Source organism: Panthera tigris, chromosome C1, assembly GCF_018350195.1.
Source record: "Panthera tigris isolate Pti1 chromosome C1, P.tigris_Pti1_mat1.1, whole genome shotgun sequence".
NCBI classification, from domain to species: Eukaryota; Metazoa; Chordata; class Mammalia; order Carnivora; family Felidae; genus Panthera; species Panthera tigris.
The window spans coordinates 140765193-140786238 of NC_056667.1; the positions used below are offsets into that span (position 1 = coordinate 140765193).

Genomic DNA, 21046 nt, shown 5'->3' on the forward strand with positions numbered 1-21046 from the left:
TTTAGAGAGTGTGCGTGGTGCAGGGACAGAGGGAGACACAGAATCTGAAGCAGGCTCAGGCTCGGAGCTGATGCTCAGAGCCTGATGTGGGGCTGGAACTCATGAACCACGAGATCATGACCTGCGCTAGTCAGAGACTTAACTTAGCCACCTAGGCACCCCTCAACCCCCCTTTTCAATTTAGTACATCTCTTTTTAGATTTCTTAATACAAATAAATACACCTGTTAAGTGTATGACTTACATGTAGCATATTTGACATGCTACTTTGCCATTAAGTATATGGCGTGCACTTAAAATATTGTATGTATCTTGCACCATACATATAAGAATCTCATTGTCTTTAATGTCTCCATAGCGTTCCATGAAACTTTGTACCCAATTTTTTATTAGTGGACATATGTGTTTTTCCAGCCTGTTCACTCATAACAATATTATAGTTGAACATATTTGTACACACATCAGTGTCCTCATTTCCTACTACGTCTGCAGAACAAGGCCCTAGAAGTTAAATTGTTGGTCCAAATGGTATACACATTTAAATTTGTGAATTATCCTGTAAAAATTTATTTTAATTTACATTATCCTTTACATTTGAATTGAAGCAACCATTGCCTTAAAAAACCATGAAAATATCCCAAATAGCATACTTTTTAAAAAGCAGCTTGAAAGGATTCATTGATGTCTTTTCTGTCAAGCTTATGTGGTTCAATCATAATTGTCCATCTTTTTAAAGTTATATTCATAGAGAAAGTTTCAGGAACAAATTTTACAAAGTACAAAGTAGAACCCTAAATACATCAACTTTTTGTATGTCTTTCAGTCTTTAAGTTTCATCAAAAATAATTTATGCTTTTTAAAAAAGGTACAATAACAAGTAAACTAGTATTAGTAGTTTGAGGTCTATTCCAGATGTTTTTCTTGGACTACTTTTTTAAATATAGGTTTGTTTCATGCTTAATGTTTGGTAATTTGACATTTTTTAGATGAAGATTTGGGGCACCTTTTAAAATCACTACACATGTCTCATTTTTATGGCTGTATTATGTATTTTTAGGCTTAACTTTCTGAAATGTAAGTGGTACTCTTGTGTTTTTCTTCCCAGGCTTGATGAAGTTCCTAAAGTGTATAGTTGTATGAGCAACAAGGTAAAAATAGACAATTGTCTATAAAACATAGCTTCATGAAGAAAAAATGTTAGAGTTCAGATAGTTGTCTTCCTTACATATACTTCTGATTTTTAAAAGGTTTATATATTTTCAGTTTTAATAGGCATTTAATAACATGACATGGACACATTCACAAGATAGTTTTTAAAGAAGAATAACATTGCTTTAAATTCATAGACCTTATTAACTCTTATCCCTTTTTATAGGAGAGTATTTATAGGTAAAACTTGTGTAGCCAGCTGTTAATCTCTGTTCATGAGAAAACAATTTTTTCTGTTAATGGAAAATAAGCTTGACATCAAATCTTATATCAATAATTAATTTCACCTGACAGTTTGTCAGTTTATATAATAAACCTGTATTTAAGGAAATAGGTGCTTTAAAAACCATTTGAATTGTAAAAATTGAAGAAGTGGTAGCATGTTGTGAGTTGCTTAATTTATAATTCTTTGTGCTTTTATCTTTACTGTTTTAAAAGCACATTTCCAAATGTTATCCTAACAAAATTTTCCTTTTTCCTAGTTAGAAAAGCTATTAGGAGAGATAATTTCTTGTCTGCACTTCAGCTACACTGGAACTTATGACAGCGAACTTCTTGAACAGATCTCTCCATTATTATGCATAATATTTTTGCACAAGAATAAACAGATTCGAAAACAGAGCGCTCAGTTCTGGAATGCCACATTTGCTAAAGTGACGATGTTGACTTATCCTGAAGAGTTAAAGTATGCTAATAACCTATTTCATACAGTTACTGTGATATGTAAATTGATATTTTTGTTTTAAAATGAATTTTTCTTAGAGGAATCATTGCAGAGGATTCCTCAATTGAAATGTTATTTTGAGGATGTGGTAATTACTAAACTTTATTTGGTTTACTTTGGTCCTTCGAGTAACCTTGGTTTTAGGAACATAAAAAGCAATTTAAAACTTTCCTTGATAAAAGAAATACAAAGGACAAGAAATTGACGGTTATTACATCTGGGTGATGTGTACATGGGTATTTAATGTAAAAGTCTACTCGTGCTTGAAAATTTTGTATGATACAAATTTGGAAACTTTTTAAATAAGAGAATTTGGGAACTGAAGAATGTAGCAAAGAAACTAAATGTACTGTCTACATTTCTCCTAGTTGTGTGTGTATATAGAGAAAGTCTTTAAACTCGATGTATTTTGTCACTTTAAAATTGTAATTAAAGTGTCCTTATTAACATGTCGTTGGTATTCACCAGTATTACTTGACTCAAGGTATATATGTTTATGTACTTTTTTAAAGACCAATATTAAGACAAGCCAAACAGAAATTTCTGCTCCTCTTGCCTGGTTTGGAAAATGTTGAATTTATGGAGGAATCCAGTGGCCCATACTCAGATGGAGTAAGTTGGGATTTTTTTTATTTCTCAGTGTTGTTCATTTATTCCATTTTCGTGTAATTTTTTAAAAGACAAAAACCTAGGGATACCTGGGTGGCTCAGTCAGTTGAGCGTCCAGCTTTGGCTGCCATCATGATCTCGCGGTTTGTGAGTTCAAGCCCCGAGTTGGGCTCTGTGCTGACAGTTCGGAGCCTGGAGCCTGTTTCAGATTCTGTGTCTCCTTCTCTCTCTGCCCCTCCCCCACTCATGCTCGCTCGCGCTCTCTCGCTCTCTCTCTGCCAAAATTAAACATTAAAAAAAAATTTTTTTTTAAAGACAAAAACCTAAAATATGTTACTGACTTAAGTAAAACTTGAACATAAGAACATCATAATACAGGATTTTTGTATAACCTCAGTTGTCTGGCTTGAATACTTTTTTTTTTTTTAATCTGAGTGTAACTGACATACAATATTGTGTTTCAGGTTTACGTCTTGGTGATTTGATATTTTTGTGCATCATGAAACAATCTTCATGATAAGTCTAGTTATCATCTGTCCTGCAAAGTTATGACAGTATTATTAACTATTCCCTGTGCCGTACATCACATCCCTGTGATTTATTTATTTATTTTTATATGTTTATTTTGAGAAAGAGTGTGGGCGGGGGGGAGTAGAGGGAGAGAGAAAATCCTAAGCAGGCTCCACACTGTCAGTGGAGAGCCTGACGTGGGGTTTGATCTCATGAACTTTGAGATCCTAACCTGAGCCGAAATCAAGAGTCAGATGCCTAACCAACTGAGCCACCTGATTGCTCTGATTCGTGTATTTTATAACGGGAAGTTTGTACCTCTTAATCCCCTTTGCCTGTTTCATTTGCTCCCACATGATCCCTGCTCTGGTGTCCAGCAGTTTGTTTCCTGTCTTTGAGTTTTTCTGTGTTGTTTGTTCATGTTATATTTTAGATTGTACCTATTAGTGAAATCATACAGTATTTGGCTTTGTCTGAGATTTTACTTAGCATAATATTCTCTAGGTTAATCCATGTTGTCACAAAGGGCAAGATTTCACTCCTTTTTATGTTTGAGTGATATTTCATCATGTGTATATATCTTTTTTTTTTTTTTTTGTATATATCTTCTTTATCCGTTTATCCATTTATTTTTCATTGATCACTTAGGTTATTTCCGTATCTTGGTTATTGTAAATAATGCTGCAGTGAAGTTGAGGGTGCACATCTCTTCAAATTGGTGTTTTTGTTTTCTTTGGACAAATACCCAGAAGTAAAATTGCTGGATTGTATGGTAGTTGTATTTTTAATTTCTTGAGGAACCTCCATACTGTGTTTTATAGTGGCTGTACTAATTTACATTCCACCAATAGTGCAAGTGTTCGCCTTTGTCCACACTTTTGCTAACACGTGTTATTTTTTGTCTTTTCCATTAATAGTCACTTTTACTGGTGTGAGGTGATATCTCATGTTTTGTTTGCATTTCCTTGATAATTAGTGATGTTGAGCATTTTCTCATGTGCCTGTTGGCTATCTGTATATCTTTGGAAAAATACCTATTCAAGTCCTCTACCCATTTTTTATTTGGGATTTTTAGAAATATTAAGTTGTTTACTAACCCCTTATCAGAAGTATGATTTGCAAATATCTTCTTCCATACAGTAGGTTGCCTTTTCATTTTGCTGATGCTTTCCTTCATTGTGCAAAAGTTTTTCCATTCGATGGAATTTCATTTATTTTAGCTTTTGTTGCCCGTTGACCTGAAATACTTTTATGATTTAAGGGCATTAAATTTCACTATAGATTCTCATGTAAATAGTCTGGTTTTTGTTCATTAATTATCTTTTTTGAACTATGGCATTTCATATATATTCCTTTGCAAATGTTGTAATTATTATAATACATGGTTAAGTGTTACTTCAGATAAACCAAAATAATAATTATTGGTCCATGTCTAAGCAAGAGCTACCCTTCATTTTTCTCAGTTCTTTCCATCAAATCCCTCATTCCTTCTGTCAGAAAAACACATATTTGTTGTCACACACCCACTTGAAACCAGGGTACTTTGGCCAGTAACAATTACTGTCTGAGGATCAAGGAGTAAAGACATGGGTACTGCATGTCCACAAGGTACCACATTCTTAGACAACTTTGTTTCTGTTCAGCAACAACAGATGGAGTCTAGCTGTTCTTTGTTTAGAACCTGTAAGAGAAAAGTTAATGGCCAACTGAGTACTCTAGTGTTAGTTCTTGGCCAATCATGTATACCTTATTGGTTGTATGATGTTTAAAGTTTCATGGCTGTGATTTTTCTTCTTAGAAATATTTTCAGTAATTGGAAGGGTCTTTGAGTCCAGTAACTTGATTCATTTTAAGTGTTTATATGATGTATCTTATTCTTAGAATTTGTAAAATTCTCAAAGCATTCAGATTTTATAAAATTTCTAAAAATGGTGCACAAGAGCTGTGTAGGTTAGAAATGTCAAATCTGTTTGATGTTGAATTATACAATGGCTCTTTTCTTTGACATGACTTTAATAAGTTTGAATAATGAGAAAGAATTTTAATATTTGAAATGAGCATTTATTACACTAGAATTTTCAAAGCATGAAAAGGAGAAGTAGAGCATTTGTACTTTTTAGCAGTTTTAATTTTGGGGCGCTTGGATGGCTCAGTTGAGCTTCTGACTTCAGCTCAAGTCACGATCTCATGGTTTGTGGGTTTGAGTCCTGTGTTGGGCTCTGTGCTGACAGCTCAGAGCCTGAAGCCTGCTTCATATTCTGTGTCTCCCTCTCTCTCTGCCCCTTCCCCACTTGGCACGTGCACACTCACTCTCAAAAGCGTTAAAAATTTTTTTAATTGTTTTATTTTTAATAAAACAGACAGAGAATTCACAGTTAAATATGAAGATAAGTGGCATGGAAAGAAAATCAAGTGGAAAAAGAGATTCTTTTTTGGCACAAACAAAGGATGCGAAAGAAAATATGAAACCACCAGGCCAAGTATGTTTTTCCAAAATTTATTTAATAGAACTTTTAGACTATATGGTAGCTTGAGAATGTATAACTTCTAATTGGAAGAAAAAGCTACTAAAGGCTAAATAAAAGGATTAAAGAAGAATTAGAGAGTTTGGTCTAAAAGAACTTAGGATAGCATGGAAATCTAGAAACTTTGGGAGATGATTCATTCTTCCTGAGGTTTAAGTCTGTTTAATATGTAGCATCCATTAAGTATAGTTAATTCAGGCACCTATCCATTAAGTATGGTTAATCCGTTAAGTTCCTTGAAATGGAATCAACTATAGGTATGAATAATTATAGAATAGGTAGCATCAGAGACTGTTTTAGAACTTCTGGTAAAAGAGAACACAGAGGTAAGACATCTAAATCTAAAACTCATAATCTTAACTAGTTGCCAGTCAACTGATCTTCAGACAATAATTGTCTCTTCCGTGACTTCCAATAAGGATATTCTGGAGTCTTGAAACCATGGCCTTTGGCAAAATGAAAGAATGTTATGTTTTAAGGAATGACTCCAATACAGTCAGGTAGCAACTATGATATAGAATGAAAACAATTGCATTGAAAAATAGTAAAAGTAACAGTAGCAGTGTTCTTGGTCTGTAGTGCATATTTTTTTGGCAACTTTTACTTGACTAGTTTATGCTTCAGCTTGAGAGCTGGTGATACACTCTCTTGCCAAACCATTTGATTTTCATATGTTGTCCTGAAAACCATATTTGCCTGTGCTTTGTTGGTAACTTGCCTACTTTTTAAAAAGGTGTAATAATTTTTACTTTCCGAATTTTTTTTAGAGGTAGAATGAAAGCGAGCGACATTGTACTAATTATTAACCAAGGATATCATATAGATTTGAATTTCAAACTTCTTAGTCATTATTGAAGACCTTTTCTAGAGGGCTAGAAGAGAGATTGGTACGTTTGCTTTTTTAAAATTTGCAGTTGAAATTAGAGTCGCCTTCTCCAAAAACAAAGAGTGAAATGCCTTTGGAAGAAGAAAAGGCTGTCGACTTTGTGTTTATACCTTCCGAAGGAAAAGAAGCAAAGGAAAGAATACTAACTGAACATCAGAAAGAAGTACTCAAAACAAAGAGGTTTGTAGTCCTTTTATCTTGAATTAGATATTCTGTATTCACATTTAGATGTCGTGCAGCAATTATAACTTTCTGCTTAGAACTGAGGTACTGTATGTAAAATCTGTATTTTAATGCCAGAAAATATGTGCCATACATGGTTGCATTTCATAATGCATATGGTAACTTAGTTATGTACCAAATATTTCTGAATTCAGAGGTGAATCATTAATGGAGGTATTGTTGGAGGAGAGGATAGGGAAGATGATTTCATGGAAAATAAGCATCTAAGCCTTGATTTTATATTGTTCTTAAAAGACAATTAGATGTACAGTTTTAAGTTTAATTTCTAATTGTAGAAATGTCGCATTTTGAAGTTACTTATGTAAGATCTTTTTTAGGTGCGATATTCCTGCCATGTATAATAACCTGGATGTTTCACAGGATACTTTGTTTTCTCAGTATACTCCTGAAGAGTCTTTGTAAGTATGGAAGATGTTGAAGTAACTGGTTTTCTAATTTTTAATTAAAAGTAATTTATGGGCAGCTGGGTGGCTCAGTTAATTGTCTGACTCTGATTTTGGCTCAGGTCATGATCTCACAGCTCGTTGTTTTGAGCCCCACATCGAGCTCTGAGCTGACACCAGGGATCCTGCTTGGGATTCTGTCTCTCCCTGACTCTCTGCCTCTCCCCTACTCTCTTTCTCTCTCTCTAAAAAGAATAAATAAAATTTTTAAAAACAGTATTTTAATTTGCACATTTTTATTTCAGGGAAGTTCCTACTTTAACTGAAAAATCAAAGGAAGATTCCAAGGTGATATTTAAGGTATATTTGGTATTTCATATTTTAGGGTTTTTAGAATTGCCATTCCATTATGAAGTCTTGTGTATTAATTTTAAGATGTATTGCATAATCTCTTAACTCTTATTGGCAGACTTTGGCAGAATTGTAGTCATTGTATTTGTGGGTATTTGTGTGTTTAAAATAAATATATTTGGCTTTTTTAAATATTTATAATTAGAAACACAAATTAACGGGTGGCTACCACCACCTTTGGAATATTTGCAAAATATTGAAAGTCAAGTGTTACCTTTTGAGTTACTGAAGTTTTATACTAAGATATCCTCACAAAGTCAGACTTATTTGCAGACTAATCTATATATGTGTGTGCTTTTCTGTGCAGGAGGAACAAATGGAGAGTGACATTGTCATTCCTCAAGATGTCACAGAAAACTGTGGTATGGATGAACATCCTGAAAAGGGTTCCCTTTCAAATAATGAGAGTGGTTCTATTGAAGAAACCAGCGCAGACATACTGAGCAGTAATAATGATGCCAGAAAGAAAGCTTTAATTTCATCAACGAAAACACCAACTGAATATGCATCTAGTGCAGAAAATACTTTTGGTGTCAACAGTAGCTCAGTTTCTAATGTCATCATTTCTGGAACTCCCCCACAGCCTACAAGTCGGAGGCAAACTTTTATTACTTTGGAGAAGTTTGATGGTTCAGAAAATAGACCTTTTAGTCCATCTCCCTTAAATAATATGTCATCAACTGTTACAGTGAAAAATAACCAGGAAAACATGAGTAAAACAGATATTCCATCAAAAACAAAGAAAAGAGAAATAGCTCTTGTAAAATCTGACTCTGAAAAAATAGTGCATGGAATTAAGAGATCAAGCCGAAAGTCGAGTAAAGGTGAACAAACTGGGAATAAAAGGTCTAAGCTCTTAATGAGATCTGAGCAGGAGAAAAATACTCAGGAATCTGTTGATGGAATGGTAGCCTTAGAAAATAACCAACCTGGTTTGCTTAATCAGACAGAATGTATGTTAGATAATAACCATACTCATCTCTCTGAATCTGCAATGGAGTATGAGGATACGGTGCTTAAACCAACAATAGAAAATGCAGTGTTATTAGAAAACAGTACTGTAGAAGACAAAACATTAGGAATTAATTTAGAATCCAAAGAAAATACACCCCCAACTGTAACACCAGCAGATCAAATAGTAGATGACGATAGTACTGTTCAGATAACTCCAAGCCAAAAAACCCTTAGACGATCGTCAAGGCGACGTTCAGAAATAGCAGAGCCCACCACTGACAGCCAAGAGAAAGAAAATAATCAAAAAAAAGAGAGACGTAAAGAAGAAGAAAAACCTCTTCAGAAGAGCCCATTGCAGGTAAAAGATGACTTGTTACTTAAGCAAAAACTGATTTCTGAACAAACTGTGCAGGAAAATGTAGAGAAAGGAACTAACTTACATGAGAAGACTTTTGGGGAAACCAGCACTAATGCTGAAATTGATGAAAGTAAAAGAAAGCTAGACCTTGAGAATATTAAATCTGAGGGCGACGGTGCTCAGGACATTGCAGAAAAGTCCTCTGAAAAACCAGTAAGTGGACGAACACGGTATCAAACAAGAAGAGCATCCCAAGGTTTACTATCCAGCATTGAAAACTCAGAATCTGATAGTTCTGAGGCAAAAGAAGAAGGTTCTAAAAAGAAGAGATCTGGAAAATGGAAAAACAAAAGCAGCGATAGTGTTGACATTGAAGATCAAGAAGAGAAAGTGGTAAAACAAGAATGTATAAACATTGAAAACCAGACACTTGATTGTAAAGCAAATTCTGACGTAGACCGAGACATAAAGTCTCAGATTTGTGAACAAAAAGATGAGAGTAGTGTAACTCTTGAAGATTCTACAGTATCTTCAGATTTATTGCAGGTTTCTGATGATGTATCAAATACTTACGAGGGAAAAATCAAAACCAACAAGTGTGCAGAATATTCTTTTTCAAACCCATCAGTGCCAGAATCAAATCTCAGGACTAGAAATGCCAGTAAGAGATTACAAAAACGAGATTCTGTAGAAAATAACAGTGTGGGAGAATCTTCAAAAATAGGGACATCAGACATTTCTTTGCTTTCTGAAAAATCTTCTCAAACACTTGAATGCCAACATAAGAGAAGTAGGAGGGTAAGGCGATCTAAAAGTTGTGAGTGCTGTGGAGAAAAATCACAACCTCAGGAAAAGTCACTCATTGGGTTAAAGAATATGGAAAATTACGATGTAAAGGTCACTGAAACAAAAAAGACAGACATGCAAACAGCTGTACCTGTATCAGAAACTTCTAAAGTTAATCTGTACTCGGAGGTAAAACTTTCAGATGAGCATCATGCTGTGAATTTTCATTTGGGTCTCAAGGAGGAGAATGATACTGTTAATGATTCGTTAGTCATATCTGAGACTGAGTTCAAAGAAGATAATGTCCAAAACCTTCTTCCTTCCGAAGTAGTGAATTTTGAACAAGAAACTTGTGATACGAATTCTGCAGAAGCAACATCTCTTGAGAGCCAAGGGCCGTCCAATAAAAAATGTAAAACTGTTGGCCCATCTTTAGATGATTCCAGAGATAATTCACTGGAATATTCTACTTTGGAGATTAACAAAGAAAAGCCAGAGGCTGTCCTGGAGAAGGAACTAACAATAGAGAACATTGCCAGTGTTGAAACAAATGCATGTGAAGCTGAAGCAATATTTAATCCAGAAGTAGTAGAAGCTGTTGAATTGGATACAGAAAGTGATCAATCTGAAGCAGGCTTATCTGAACAAAAGGATGCCAAAACTGTTGTTTTTGAAGAAGAGGTAATGGAGATAAACAGTGAAAGATGTGATAACTCTGAAGCAGAGGCAGCTGAAGAACCGAATGCCGAAGAAACAGTAACTAAAGAATTTAATTCTGGTATTGGTTATTCTGATGATACCACACCTATAAAAGTGAGTGCTCAGGCAGAGATACCTGAACAAACAGCACTTGGGGAATTAGATGAAGGAAGTGATGAATCTAGTCCAAACTCATCTGAAGAAATGAATGCTAAAATGGAAAATTATGAAGAGACAGTGATTAGTGAGGTAAATGCTGAAGCTGACCAAGTCAGTGAAACAGAGGATGGGGACTTGACGACTAAAATATCTACTAAGCTTGTACAGGCCAATACAAAGACATTGACTATGGGAATCGACAGCTTTGTTTTCAACACCCTTGAGATGAGTATTGAAGAAGGAAAGGTGGACTCTAATAAAACTGAAGCAAATATTGAACTTAGTAAGTCTGAAGAAACAACATTAGATGACAATCAAATGGTAGAAGGGAATGATGAAATTTTACAAGAAATTCACCATACTTCAGAGAAAGTGGAGGAAACCTCACAGTCTCTGACATCTGAAACAGCCATCTCCGAACTAATAACAGAAGACAATAATGCATCTCCTCAAAAATTAAGGGAACTTGATCCTTTACTTCTATCAGCAAATGGCAGTCCTAGTGGCATGCAGACACGCTGTGTCTGGTCTCCTTTGGCTTCTCCATCCACCAGCATTTTAAAGAGAGGATTAAAAAGACCACATGAAGATGAGATATCGTCACCTGTTCACAAGGTAGGGGAATTGAGGTTGAATATTAATTAGCCCATATTTACTTTGAGTATTTTGGTCATACAGTGACACCTGTTGAATGACAGACTATTAGGCCACTTATTTTTGAATGTTTACCAAGGTGACTAGGGAAAAGGGCAGGCAGAAGGAAAAGTGTTGATAAAAGTGGACTTAGATCTGTCTTTACTTGAGGACACTGAAGATTTTCAGCCATGTACATTTTTCACCTTTTGCAGAATTGGTGAGGATTTCTCATAATTTTTTTGTTTGTTTTGTTCATAACATGAGGAAGCATTTAGAAATGGTGGTAAAACAGCTTTAGTTAGCATTTACTGTGTGGTAGGACATTGTATGGTCTGTTTCACATTGAAGTGTTTATATAAACTCATTTCCAGACCTTACAACGAAAAAGTCTCAGGCTGTGCCTTTATCAATTTCTGGATGGGATTGCATTTCTAATTTTATTTCCCCATCTTCACTAAAGTCACTCCTTTAGTTTGTGAAAATCGATTATCTGTGTATCTGATTTAGCTCCTGACCCTATAACTTACACATAGTTTGTTGATTGAATAAATTAAAAAAGGAAAAGTTACACATGCTTACATAGCTGAGCTTGTCCTCTGCTTAGCAAAGGAGTTCTGAAAAGGTATGATGTGAGCATTCTTTAACTTTAAAATTGAATCTGCCATTTACTGCAGAATATGTGTGTTTATATATACAAACATGCTTTATAGACCTAAGATATACTTAATTTTGCCTTTAGCAAGGACATTGTGAAGACTTCTCAAATACACCAAAAATTCTTACACTGACAGTTCGGTTTTTTGGTTTTGTTTTGCTTTGCTTTTATTTTGAGGCTGTGTGTGTGTGTGTGTGTGTGTGTGTGTGTGTGTGTGTGTGTGTGTGTGTGTGTTTTGTAAGTATCTTAAGTTTAATTAAGTTGTCCATAGAAGTCTTTGAAAAGTATGAAGATAGAATGCTTTTTCTTCAGTATAATTTATTTTTCTTCTGTATATATATTTTAGATTGGTGATAAAAGTTAACTAGTTATGTTTTGCTTGATAGTACCTCATATTTAATTTTTATGTAGGCAATAGTAAGACATTGTAGTTTCCTATAGCAAATACATACAGAATCTGCCCATTCTTGGGCATACATATATATATATATGTATGTGTATGTATATATATATATATATATATATATATATATATGTATATATGTATGAGGATTTCTCATGATAGTTTTTTTGTTTTGCTCATAACGTGAGGAAGCTATATATATATAGTTAATGGCATAAATGCTCTATTGTGTATTTATATCAAATAGCTGAATGAATGAACACATCATAAGAGTTTAGTAGAAGCTAAAATGACTTCATGCTGGGACTAAGAAAGACAAAAATTGCCACTCAGTTGCTGTGGTTCTGGTATCCTCAAAGAGTTTAGAACAGAGGTTAGTAAGACACACCAGAGCCCAGTTAGTACCATTTCTACCTCTTTACCTTATTTTTTTTAAGTTACTGTAGTAAGCCTACAAAGTAAGTAGAATTTGATGATACAATTTCAACTGCTGCATACAATTTCATTGTTTCTGCCACTGTCCCTGTTTCAGTCTTTGTTGGTATATATTATGTAGAGACTATTTAGAACATGGATGATTGGAATGATCTGTGGTATTAAGTAATATCTATGAAAGCAGCCATTAGGAAGAACTACAGCAATGTGCAGTTGGCTTCTACTGAAGTAAATTAAGCTTCTAAACCCACATTCTATTTCAGGGAGGCCTGATAATGAGAATTTATGGTGTGAATTTTTTTTAACTTTAATTATGTTAAATAAAAACATGACCTGTGTTTTCAGGTTCGCCGTGTCTCCTTTGCAGATCCAATATACCAAGCAGGATTGGCAGATGACATTGATAGGCGATGCTCTATCGTTAGATCCCATTCTTCAAATAATTCTCCCACAGTAAAAAGTGTTAAAACTTCACTTACACAATCTAAGGTAAGCTGTAGGCTTTGAAATATGCATATATGTATTCAGGCATAGAAATGAGTTAAGTATAATTTGTCTTAAAAATAGTAAAGAACAAAATTTCTTTGGTTTGGATGTATTGTTTTGTCTGTGACATGGTAAGCAAACACGAAGAATGGGAAGAGACAGTAAGACAGCAAGTAATTGATTAGGTAATAGTTGATTACATTTTTTCATTTTCTCAAAATTTTAGGAAATTACTGCAATCTAAGTAATAAAATTATAAAATTAGAGTTTCTAGGGTTCTGAGTGAGTTTTTTTTTTCTCTTCTTTCTTCTGTCTAGCATAATGCCACTTCAACCAAAGGATTTCTGTCCTCAGGATCACGTAGCCCTAAATTTAAGAGCTCAAAGAAGTGTTTAGTAAGAAGTGCTTTAGTTTTCATGCAACTTTATTTTTCATGTTCAGTCAGGTGACCTCTGTTTAACGGCTTTTGAAATTTATTCTAAGATTACAGAAATGGCTAAAGAACCTGTGCCGTGTCCAGCAGAAAGTGTTTACCCAGCTTTGGTGAACTGTGTGGCTCCAGTTGATATCATTTTACCTCAGATTACATCAAATATATGGTAAGGAGTTATTTATACTGGTCTAATACTTCAAGATGCCACTTGTTTAAGAGGAAAAGTTAAATGAGGTTCTCCTATTTAGAACTGATTTACATGCACTTTCACACATTTTATTTTAAAAATAAAAATTTATCTGGGAAGATGAGGCAGATAGGGCAATCAGAGAAGCATCTATCATAATTAACTAATGTCTAAGATAATTGTGCTCAATATTTGCCAGGTGCTATGCTGAACTCTTTGCATATGTTCTTATTTAATCCTAATTATAAGTCCCATAAGGAGTATATTTATTATTTTCCACTTTATAAGATGAAGTTTACAAAAGTTAATCCACCAAAGTCAGGTAGCCATTAAATCATAATGTAGGTGAAATCTGACTGACACACATTGGGTTTAGTCTGTGTCCACTGCTATTGCTTAAGCTGGACAAACATGTCAAATTCAAATTTTGTTTTAACTTAAATGTACATGTGGCTATCCTCAGAGTGGGTTAAGTGTGCCTGTATAAATGCAGTTATGACTGAGCATAAGTCAGGAAATTCAACTGGATAGGCCATCACAAATAGAATAACTATAGAGTTGCCTGGTTGGCTTAGTCAGTTAAGTGTCTGACTTTGGCTTATGTCATGATCTCAAGGTTCTTGGGTTAGAGCCCCACATCAGGCTCTGTGCTGACAGCTCAGAGCCTGGAGCCTACTTCAGCTTCTGTGTGTGTGTGTGTGTGTGTGTGTGTGTGTGTGTGTGTGTCTCTGCCCCTTCCCCATTTGAGCTCTCTCTCTCAAAAATAAACAAACTTTGGGGTGCCTGGGTGGCTCAGTCTGTTAAGCATCTGACTTCAGCTCAGGTCTTGATCTCATGGTTCATGAGGTCAAGCTTTGCATTGGGCTCTGCGCTAACAATGCAGAGCCTGCTTGGGATTCTCTCTCCCTCTGTCTCTTCCCCTTCCCCCACTCGTGCTCTTTCAAAATAAATAAGTAAACTTTAAAAGATAAGTAAACATTAAAAAATAGCTATAAAACTATATGATGACGTATTTCTCCTTTTTCTCTTACCTCTTTAGGGCAAGAGGACTGGGACAGCTCATTAGAGCTAAGAATATAAAAACAATTGGTGATTTGAGTACTCTTACAGCATCTGAAATAAAAACTCTTCCTATCCGTTCTCCAAAAGTGTCCAATGTAAAAAAGGCTCTCAGAGTTTATCATGAGCAACAGGTAAACTTCAATGTTAATAAATCATGTACAGATAAATGATTTAGCAATACAATTACAGAAGTTTGTACTGTTGCTTAAAAACTCATTTTATGTCACCTCCTCTCCACCCCCCCCCCACCCCCCGCCCCCAGGTAAGAGTAACTTAGAAGGTCACTTTATAATTTTATAGACAAAGTTGGCTTCTTGAGTTTGTATACTGTCTTTGTGTAATGCATCTCTTCTTCAGTTCTCCTACCCCCTTGTCTCATTCGTTTCCACCAAATTCGTGATTGTGGTTCTGTGGCTGCTATTCCTAAAACCTGGTCATTCAAATCTAAACATTGTAATAAAAATCTTGCAAATTTGTAGTCAACAGTACTTTGGTCTTGATATCCAAGACGACTGGGACTAATTTTTCTTGCTCTTATCAACTTTCTGCACATATTTTGGCTTATAGACATTTTTGAAGATTGTCCACCCACCCCCCCCCACCCCCCCGCCTGCCCATAATATATACAGAAGATTCTGTATATTATTTCAGAAGGATTTAGATTGTACTGAAACCCATTCAGAGACCCTTTATGTGTCCATTGAGATTATGCAAAATTGTGAATAAATGTGGGGGGGGAGATGTTAAGATTGAAAAACCAGTGTTTATGTTAGAATTTCTGAGACTGCACCTTACTACTGAAGACTTCTATTTTCTTGAAAGTCTTTGATTGAAAGATTATTTGTGATCTTTAAAAACCTGTTAAAAAAACAAACAAACAAAGACTATATTAGTAATTTTCAGTCTCAAAGATCAGGAGCTCAGTATCTGAAGTATACTCAGTGGTCTGTGGGCCCTGGGATTTGTCTCTGAAAATTAACATTTTTTAAAAGTGGTTTTATTGAAATACATTGATATACTGTAAGGCCCATCCAGAGCACACAATTGATTTTTAGTATATTCACAGAGTTACACAGTTGTCACCATGATCTAATTTTAGAGCATGTATTACCTCCCCAGAATGAAATCCTGTATAGCCCTTAGCAATCACTCCTCATTCTCACCCCCCCACTGATTTTTTTTTCTCTATAGACTTGCCTGTTGTGGGCATTTCACAAAACTGTGTTCATGAAACCTGTGGTCTTTTGTGACTGGCTTCCTTGAGCATAATGTTTTCAAAGTTCACATGTATCAGTATTTCATTCTTCTTTATGGCTAAATAATATTCTATTGTATGAAAATATAAAATCTTCATATAAATTCTGTATGTTATTTAAAGTTTAGAAATCTCTTCCTTGGGTTTTCTTTTCCCATGCTTCTAAACTTGGGAAATATAATGTAATTTTCTTGGCTATCATGGATTTCTCTTAAGAAGTCCATTAGAAAATATGAATTCCTAATCAGCTCTTTGAGAAAACACTTTGTAATCCTGCTTTTTGTGTCGTAAGTAGAACATAGTTTCTTAGCAGTATTATTAGCTAAGTTAATAGTCATGTGATAGGCTGGGAAACATACTATGTCAGATTTTTTTCCAGCTTTAGTGTTTTTTAGTCGTTTTAAAAACAACTTTCCAATTTGTTGATTTTGTTTTTTTTTTTTACTGGCCTGAATGTATAATCAAGGTAAAGTCTCGTGGACTAGAAGAGATACCAGTTTTTGATATTTCTGAAAAAACAATAAATGGAATACAAACTAAATCTCTCCCTTCTGATGAAGAAAGACTTGCCTCAGGTATATTTTAACAAAGTGGGACAATTTTATTTATAGGATCAGCTAACTTGAAGAAATATTGTTATTGTTCTAGTTTTAATTTGACCATGCTCTGTTAATTTGACCAGTTTTTGTGGTGTTGTGCTAGTGGCCAGGTGCATGAGAAAGCAACTGATTTGACTTCAAGTATGCCTAGTTGTTTTTATCTAATTGTTAACTGCTATTCCATCAAGGTCTTAAATAGGGATATAAACTAAACATTGTGTTCCAGTTACGCTGTTAATAAAAATGAAATTGCCTGACCATTTCTTTAATGGCACAGAACAAACTATGGTAGATATTTCTGTTGGCCTTTTCCTTTTGAGGAGCAGGGATACAGCCTGCACTCCCAACTTAAATCCTAGGTACTTAAACTTTGTATTAACGTAAAAAGAGATATATACAACTTAATTTTTATCTCGGATAAATTGTGCTTTTTTTCTTTTTCTTTTTAGATTTAATTGATCCTGTTGCTTTAGAAACTTCATTACCTAAAAATCTTATGGCACAGATTAGTGCACTTGCTGTTCAACTGGATTCAGAAGATCTCCATAATTATTCAGGAAGCCAGCTGTTTGAAATGCATGAGAAACTTGGTAGCATGGCAAACTCAATAATAAAAAATTTGCAGTCACGCTGGAGGTCACCAGCCCATGAAAATTCCATTTAGTATCTTAAGAGAAAATTGAAGGTTTTTTGTTTTTTTAACATCACTGGATTTTTTTGATTCATAAAATAAGTTCTGAAATACAGCACAGTTTCAGTCTGACTGTTTGCAAAGTTGATATTTCAAACCCTGAAGGGCTGTGACTTATTACGTAAGTTCAGTTTGTAAGTTCATATGTAAAATTTTTGTTCATACATTTTCTTGGCTGCTATGCATAGCTTTTTGAAAAATTTAAATACCTTGCTGAAACCTGAAAAGCAAAAACTAGAAACAAAAGCATTTTATTTTACACGTCTTAAACTCCTGGATATTCTGATGAAATGTTCATGTAAAATACATTATTTTAAGTAAAATTGAACATTTCTATTTGAATTTTTGCTGAACTGGTAAAACTGTTTATACTTTTTTTTTTTTTTTAATTTATATTTGTTGTGCCTGAGGTTTAAGAAATTTGTTCTTTGTAGAACACCTCAAAGGAGATGCAGAAGAATTGAAATGTTTTTTCGCAGATGTCAATTTTGGACACATTTCAAAAAAATACCAAAAGTTGCAACTTTTGGGGTTAATATATTAAAGCCGAATTTACTAAAATTCCATTCATTTGCATTAGCAAATATTTGTGCAACAGCATTGGTGAAAATTTAGTCGTTTGAGACCTACCCCATTCATTTTAAAATGCATGACTATTTGTACATTATGTATAGATTTAAATGTTTTTAATTTATAAATTTCAGCCTTTGTTAATGGCATGAATTTTCCTGCAGCTACTTGTGAATACCTTTGTTTAATAGAAACCTATTTTGTATATATTAAATGCTGAGAGATCAGTATGGACAGTTAGAAGTGATTTGTGGGCTTGCTGCAGATGATTGTAGGATTCTGTATCTACAAATACAAATAGTTTTGTACTTAGTAGTCTTAGTAAAAACATGAGTTTATTTTCTAAAGTAACCAGAATGAGTTATAGAAATGAGAAAGTGTTACATAAGAACTTTGCTATTCATACCTATACTTTTTTTTTTTTTTTTTTTTTTTGGAAGGAGGGTGTCCACCACTAGAAAACGTGCTTCATCACATTTCTTTTTAATGGAGAGTTAGTATGACTATTTTTGTTACAACTTGGACTATAAGAAATCTAGACTTTATCTGCTCTTTTCACCTATACCTAAAGCAAACTTGGAAGAAATTTGAAATTGTTCTTTTGAAATATGTATGTTTTGCATAGTTTAAAAGAATAGGGTGTATATAATTAAAACGTTTGTAAATTTTACCATCTAGTATTAGTGCCTGACTTCCCACATTTGTTTCGTCTCTTCACAGTGAGAATATCTCATTTGCTCTCTGAATAGAATGAGTGAGTGACCTCAGTTTCATCCTTTATTCAGAACTTAACCAGATTGAAAAGGCACACATTATTCAGCAAGTTACAGCAAGTTTAATCCTTGTGTCTAGTTAATTCTTATAATACTCAGAAGGGGACCACCAGTCAGCCAGCAAAGTTGGTGTCAATTTCATAATTATAAAATAGTAGTTTATATCGTCTCTCTTTTCCCAGATTCTTTTTTATAGTAAAGAGGCACGTAAGTTTTTTTAGTTAACAGATGTAAGAAGGTGTGTGTGTGTATGTGTTTGTTTGGAGAGTTAAAATTGGCTTATTTCTTACTGTGTCTTAATGTTTGTGTTAACTGGTTGGTGAAATGAGTTCTAGGGAACATGAACAGTATAGCAGAAAATGTGACTAAAATGATTATCATTTACTTAAATCACTGAATTTGATACAAGCACAGCTATTAATTTTCAAATGTTATAGTTGCACAAGGATGTATTTTAAAATGTTTTTTGAAGGCAGAAACCAGCTTTCTAAATCTTCATTCCTGATATAGTTGTAAGTGTATATTTGAGGCACCTTAATTTTAATGTTCTTGCCTTAAATGTTTCTGCACATTTTCCCCTGAATGATTCCTGAATAGCAAAAAGTATTAACACTCCTTGATCAGTTTCAGTGTGTTGTTTCACTATTAAAATAACATCAGTTTTCCAGCTATTTTCTAAGGGTTAATAAAACAAATGGCAAATATTAGTAAGAGAATCTAAATGTGATTTCTTATTTTATGCATTTATGAAAAGAATCTGTTGCTTGCAGAAGCATAGTACAATTTATGTTCCAAATGGACTTTGTATAGTGGATTTAAATTTTCAGCATTGCAGTGAGCCCATTCTCAAAATGCTGTGACATTTGAACAAGTTTGAAAGCCATTGTTGAATGGTATGGAGCTTTTGTTCTAATTCCATATTGTCTAAGATGAATCGGGTTTTACACCTTGAAAGTAGTCAGGGATTCTGTTACATTTTAAGAACCATAAAAATGTCAAGCAATTTGGATTATGTTTTGCCTAAAATAAAAGTGGCAGGGCAAGAAACAAAATTAGGGGGAAAATGGGAGAGGGGTGTGTCTTTGTGTGTGTGTGTGTGTGTAAAATTTACAATTAGCATTTTTCTAAAAAATTAAAAAAATTTTTTAATTAAAATAATTAAAAATAAGTGCCATTTAGAAAACCTTTCTTGGAATTTAACAGAAAATGTGAGTGAAAGGGGTCACATTTTCCCTTAATGCCATTCTTTTCCAACTTGACTTTACAACCCAATAAGAAGGGCCTAGTTTCTGTCTTAACATTCTTTGTTATTGATTTTCAGGGAGATACTTTGCAGCTGGGCTAGGAGGTCATAAAATAGCAGCTATTGACAATATTACGATTTTGGTGGAAGGGAGAGAGCTGTTTGCTCAGTAGCACAACCCTTGTCTGTTTTATTCCTAAGCCATCAGAAAGGTTATGTACATTGTATACAAACATTAAAGTTTTGACTTTTAACAGTGCTTCTCAAATTTGGCCTGTATGTATGAAAATGCAGATTATGATTCAGCATTTCTGGGCTTGAGGCCTGATAGTTCATGGCCAAAAATTTCCACATGATCCATACAAATGCTCATGTCTGTGGGTAGGCCTAAGATGCTTCAGGCTGCGAATTAGGTGATAATAACTCAAGCAGGTTTAAATCCCAGGAATTGTTGCTACAAAAGATAAAGATTAGTATTTTTTAAAATAATTTTTTTTCAGATTTATGTTTGGGGGTACAGACTGGTCTTGAAGCCTTCAAATTAAAGTTCAAAGTTTTTTCAAGAGTTAAAGGTAGAATTTTGCCTCATTTGGAGCCTTTTTTAAATATGGAAGATTTACGGTATTGGAGAGATTTATGTTTTTAAGTAGGCAGTTCTATATTTCATATTGTAAAGAACCTTACTAAGCAGATTAGACGATTTGAACCTTTTTCATTAGTGTATGTGGATTATTTTCTCATTTTTCTAATATAAAAGTAAAATTTCAAATATTAGGAATGTATTTAGTCTCTAAATCTTGCCTTCTAAGTTATGGGGCTTCATATTTTACTAATAAACATTGAAAACAGACTACCCCTAATTAAGATTAACTTGGCAGTAAAGTTAGCAGTACCAAAATAAGTCCTAAAAGATGTGAGTTGTCATTTTACTAAAGACTTCTGGTTACTTTGCCATTACATTGTTGACAGTTTGTGTCATCTTAAAATGGTGTTTGAAAAACAAATAATTTTTCCCAAAAAATGAGTTTCTCTGGGCATTGTTATGTTGTGTTTCCCTAACATATTTTAAATACTTTTTGTGTGGATTGCACTCCTTCAGAGCACTTAAGAAAATGTAGCCAGAAGTTAGGTAATGGGTTTTTTAAATTGATTTATCAAAATTT

At 34.1% G+C, this 21046-nt stretch overlaps 1 protein-coding gene across 6 annotated transcripts in view; it reads left to right on the forward strand.

Annotated features, from left to right (window-relative positions):
* The window catches only part of RIF1 (replication timing regulatory factor 1), a 69408-nt gene extending 50871 nt beyond the window's left edge, over positions 1-18537 (forward strand). For 5 of the 6 annotated variants that reach the window (XM_042994433.1, XM_007078532.3, XM_042994434.1 and 2 more), the window contains 14 exons: positions 1105-1147; positions 1691-1893; positions 2445-2544; positions 5412-5531; positions 6491-6642; positions 7023-7103; positions 7394-7448; positions 7807-11070; positions 12930-13073; positions 13388-13465; positions 13554-13669; positions 14730-14883; positions 16474-16582; positions 17056-18537. In XM_042994433.1, coding sequence (XP_042850367.1) covers positions 1105-1147; positions 1691-1893; positions 2445-2544; positions 5412-5531; positions 6491-6642; positions 7023-7103; positions 7394-7448; positions 7807-11070; positions 12930-13073; positions 13388-13465; positions 13554-13669; positions 14730-14883; positions 16474-16582; positions 17056-17270 — 4834 coding nt within the window. In that variant the 3' untranslated portion in view covers positions 17271-18537. The remainder of the gene's footprint in view (positions 1-1104; positions 1148-1690; positions 1894-2444; positions 2545-5411; positions 5532-6490; positions 6643-7022; positions 7104-7393; positions 7449-7806; positions 11071-12929; positions 13074-13387; positions 13466-13553; positions 13670-14729; positions 14884-16473; positions 16583-17055) is intronic. The other variant, XM_042994435.1, reaches the window with a different exon arrangement.
* The last annotated feature ends 2509 nt before the right edge of the window (positions 18538-21046 follow it).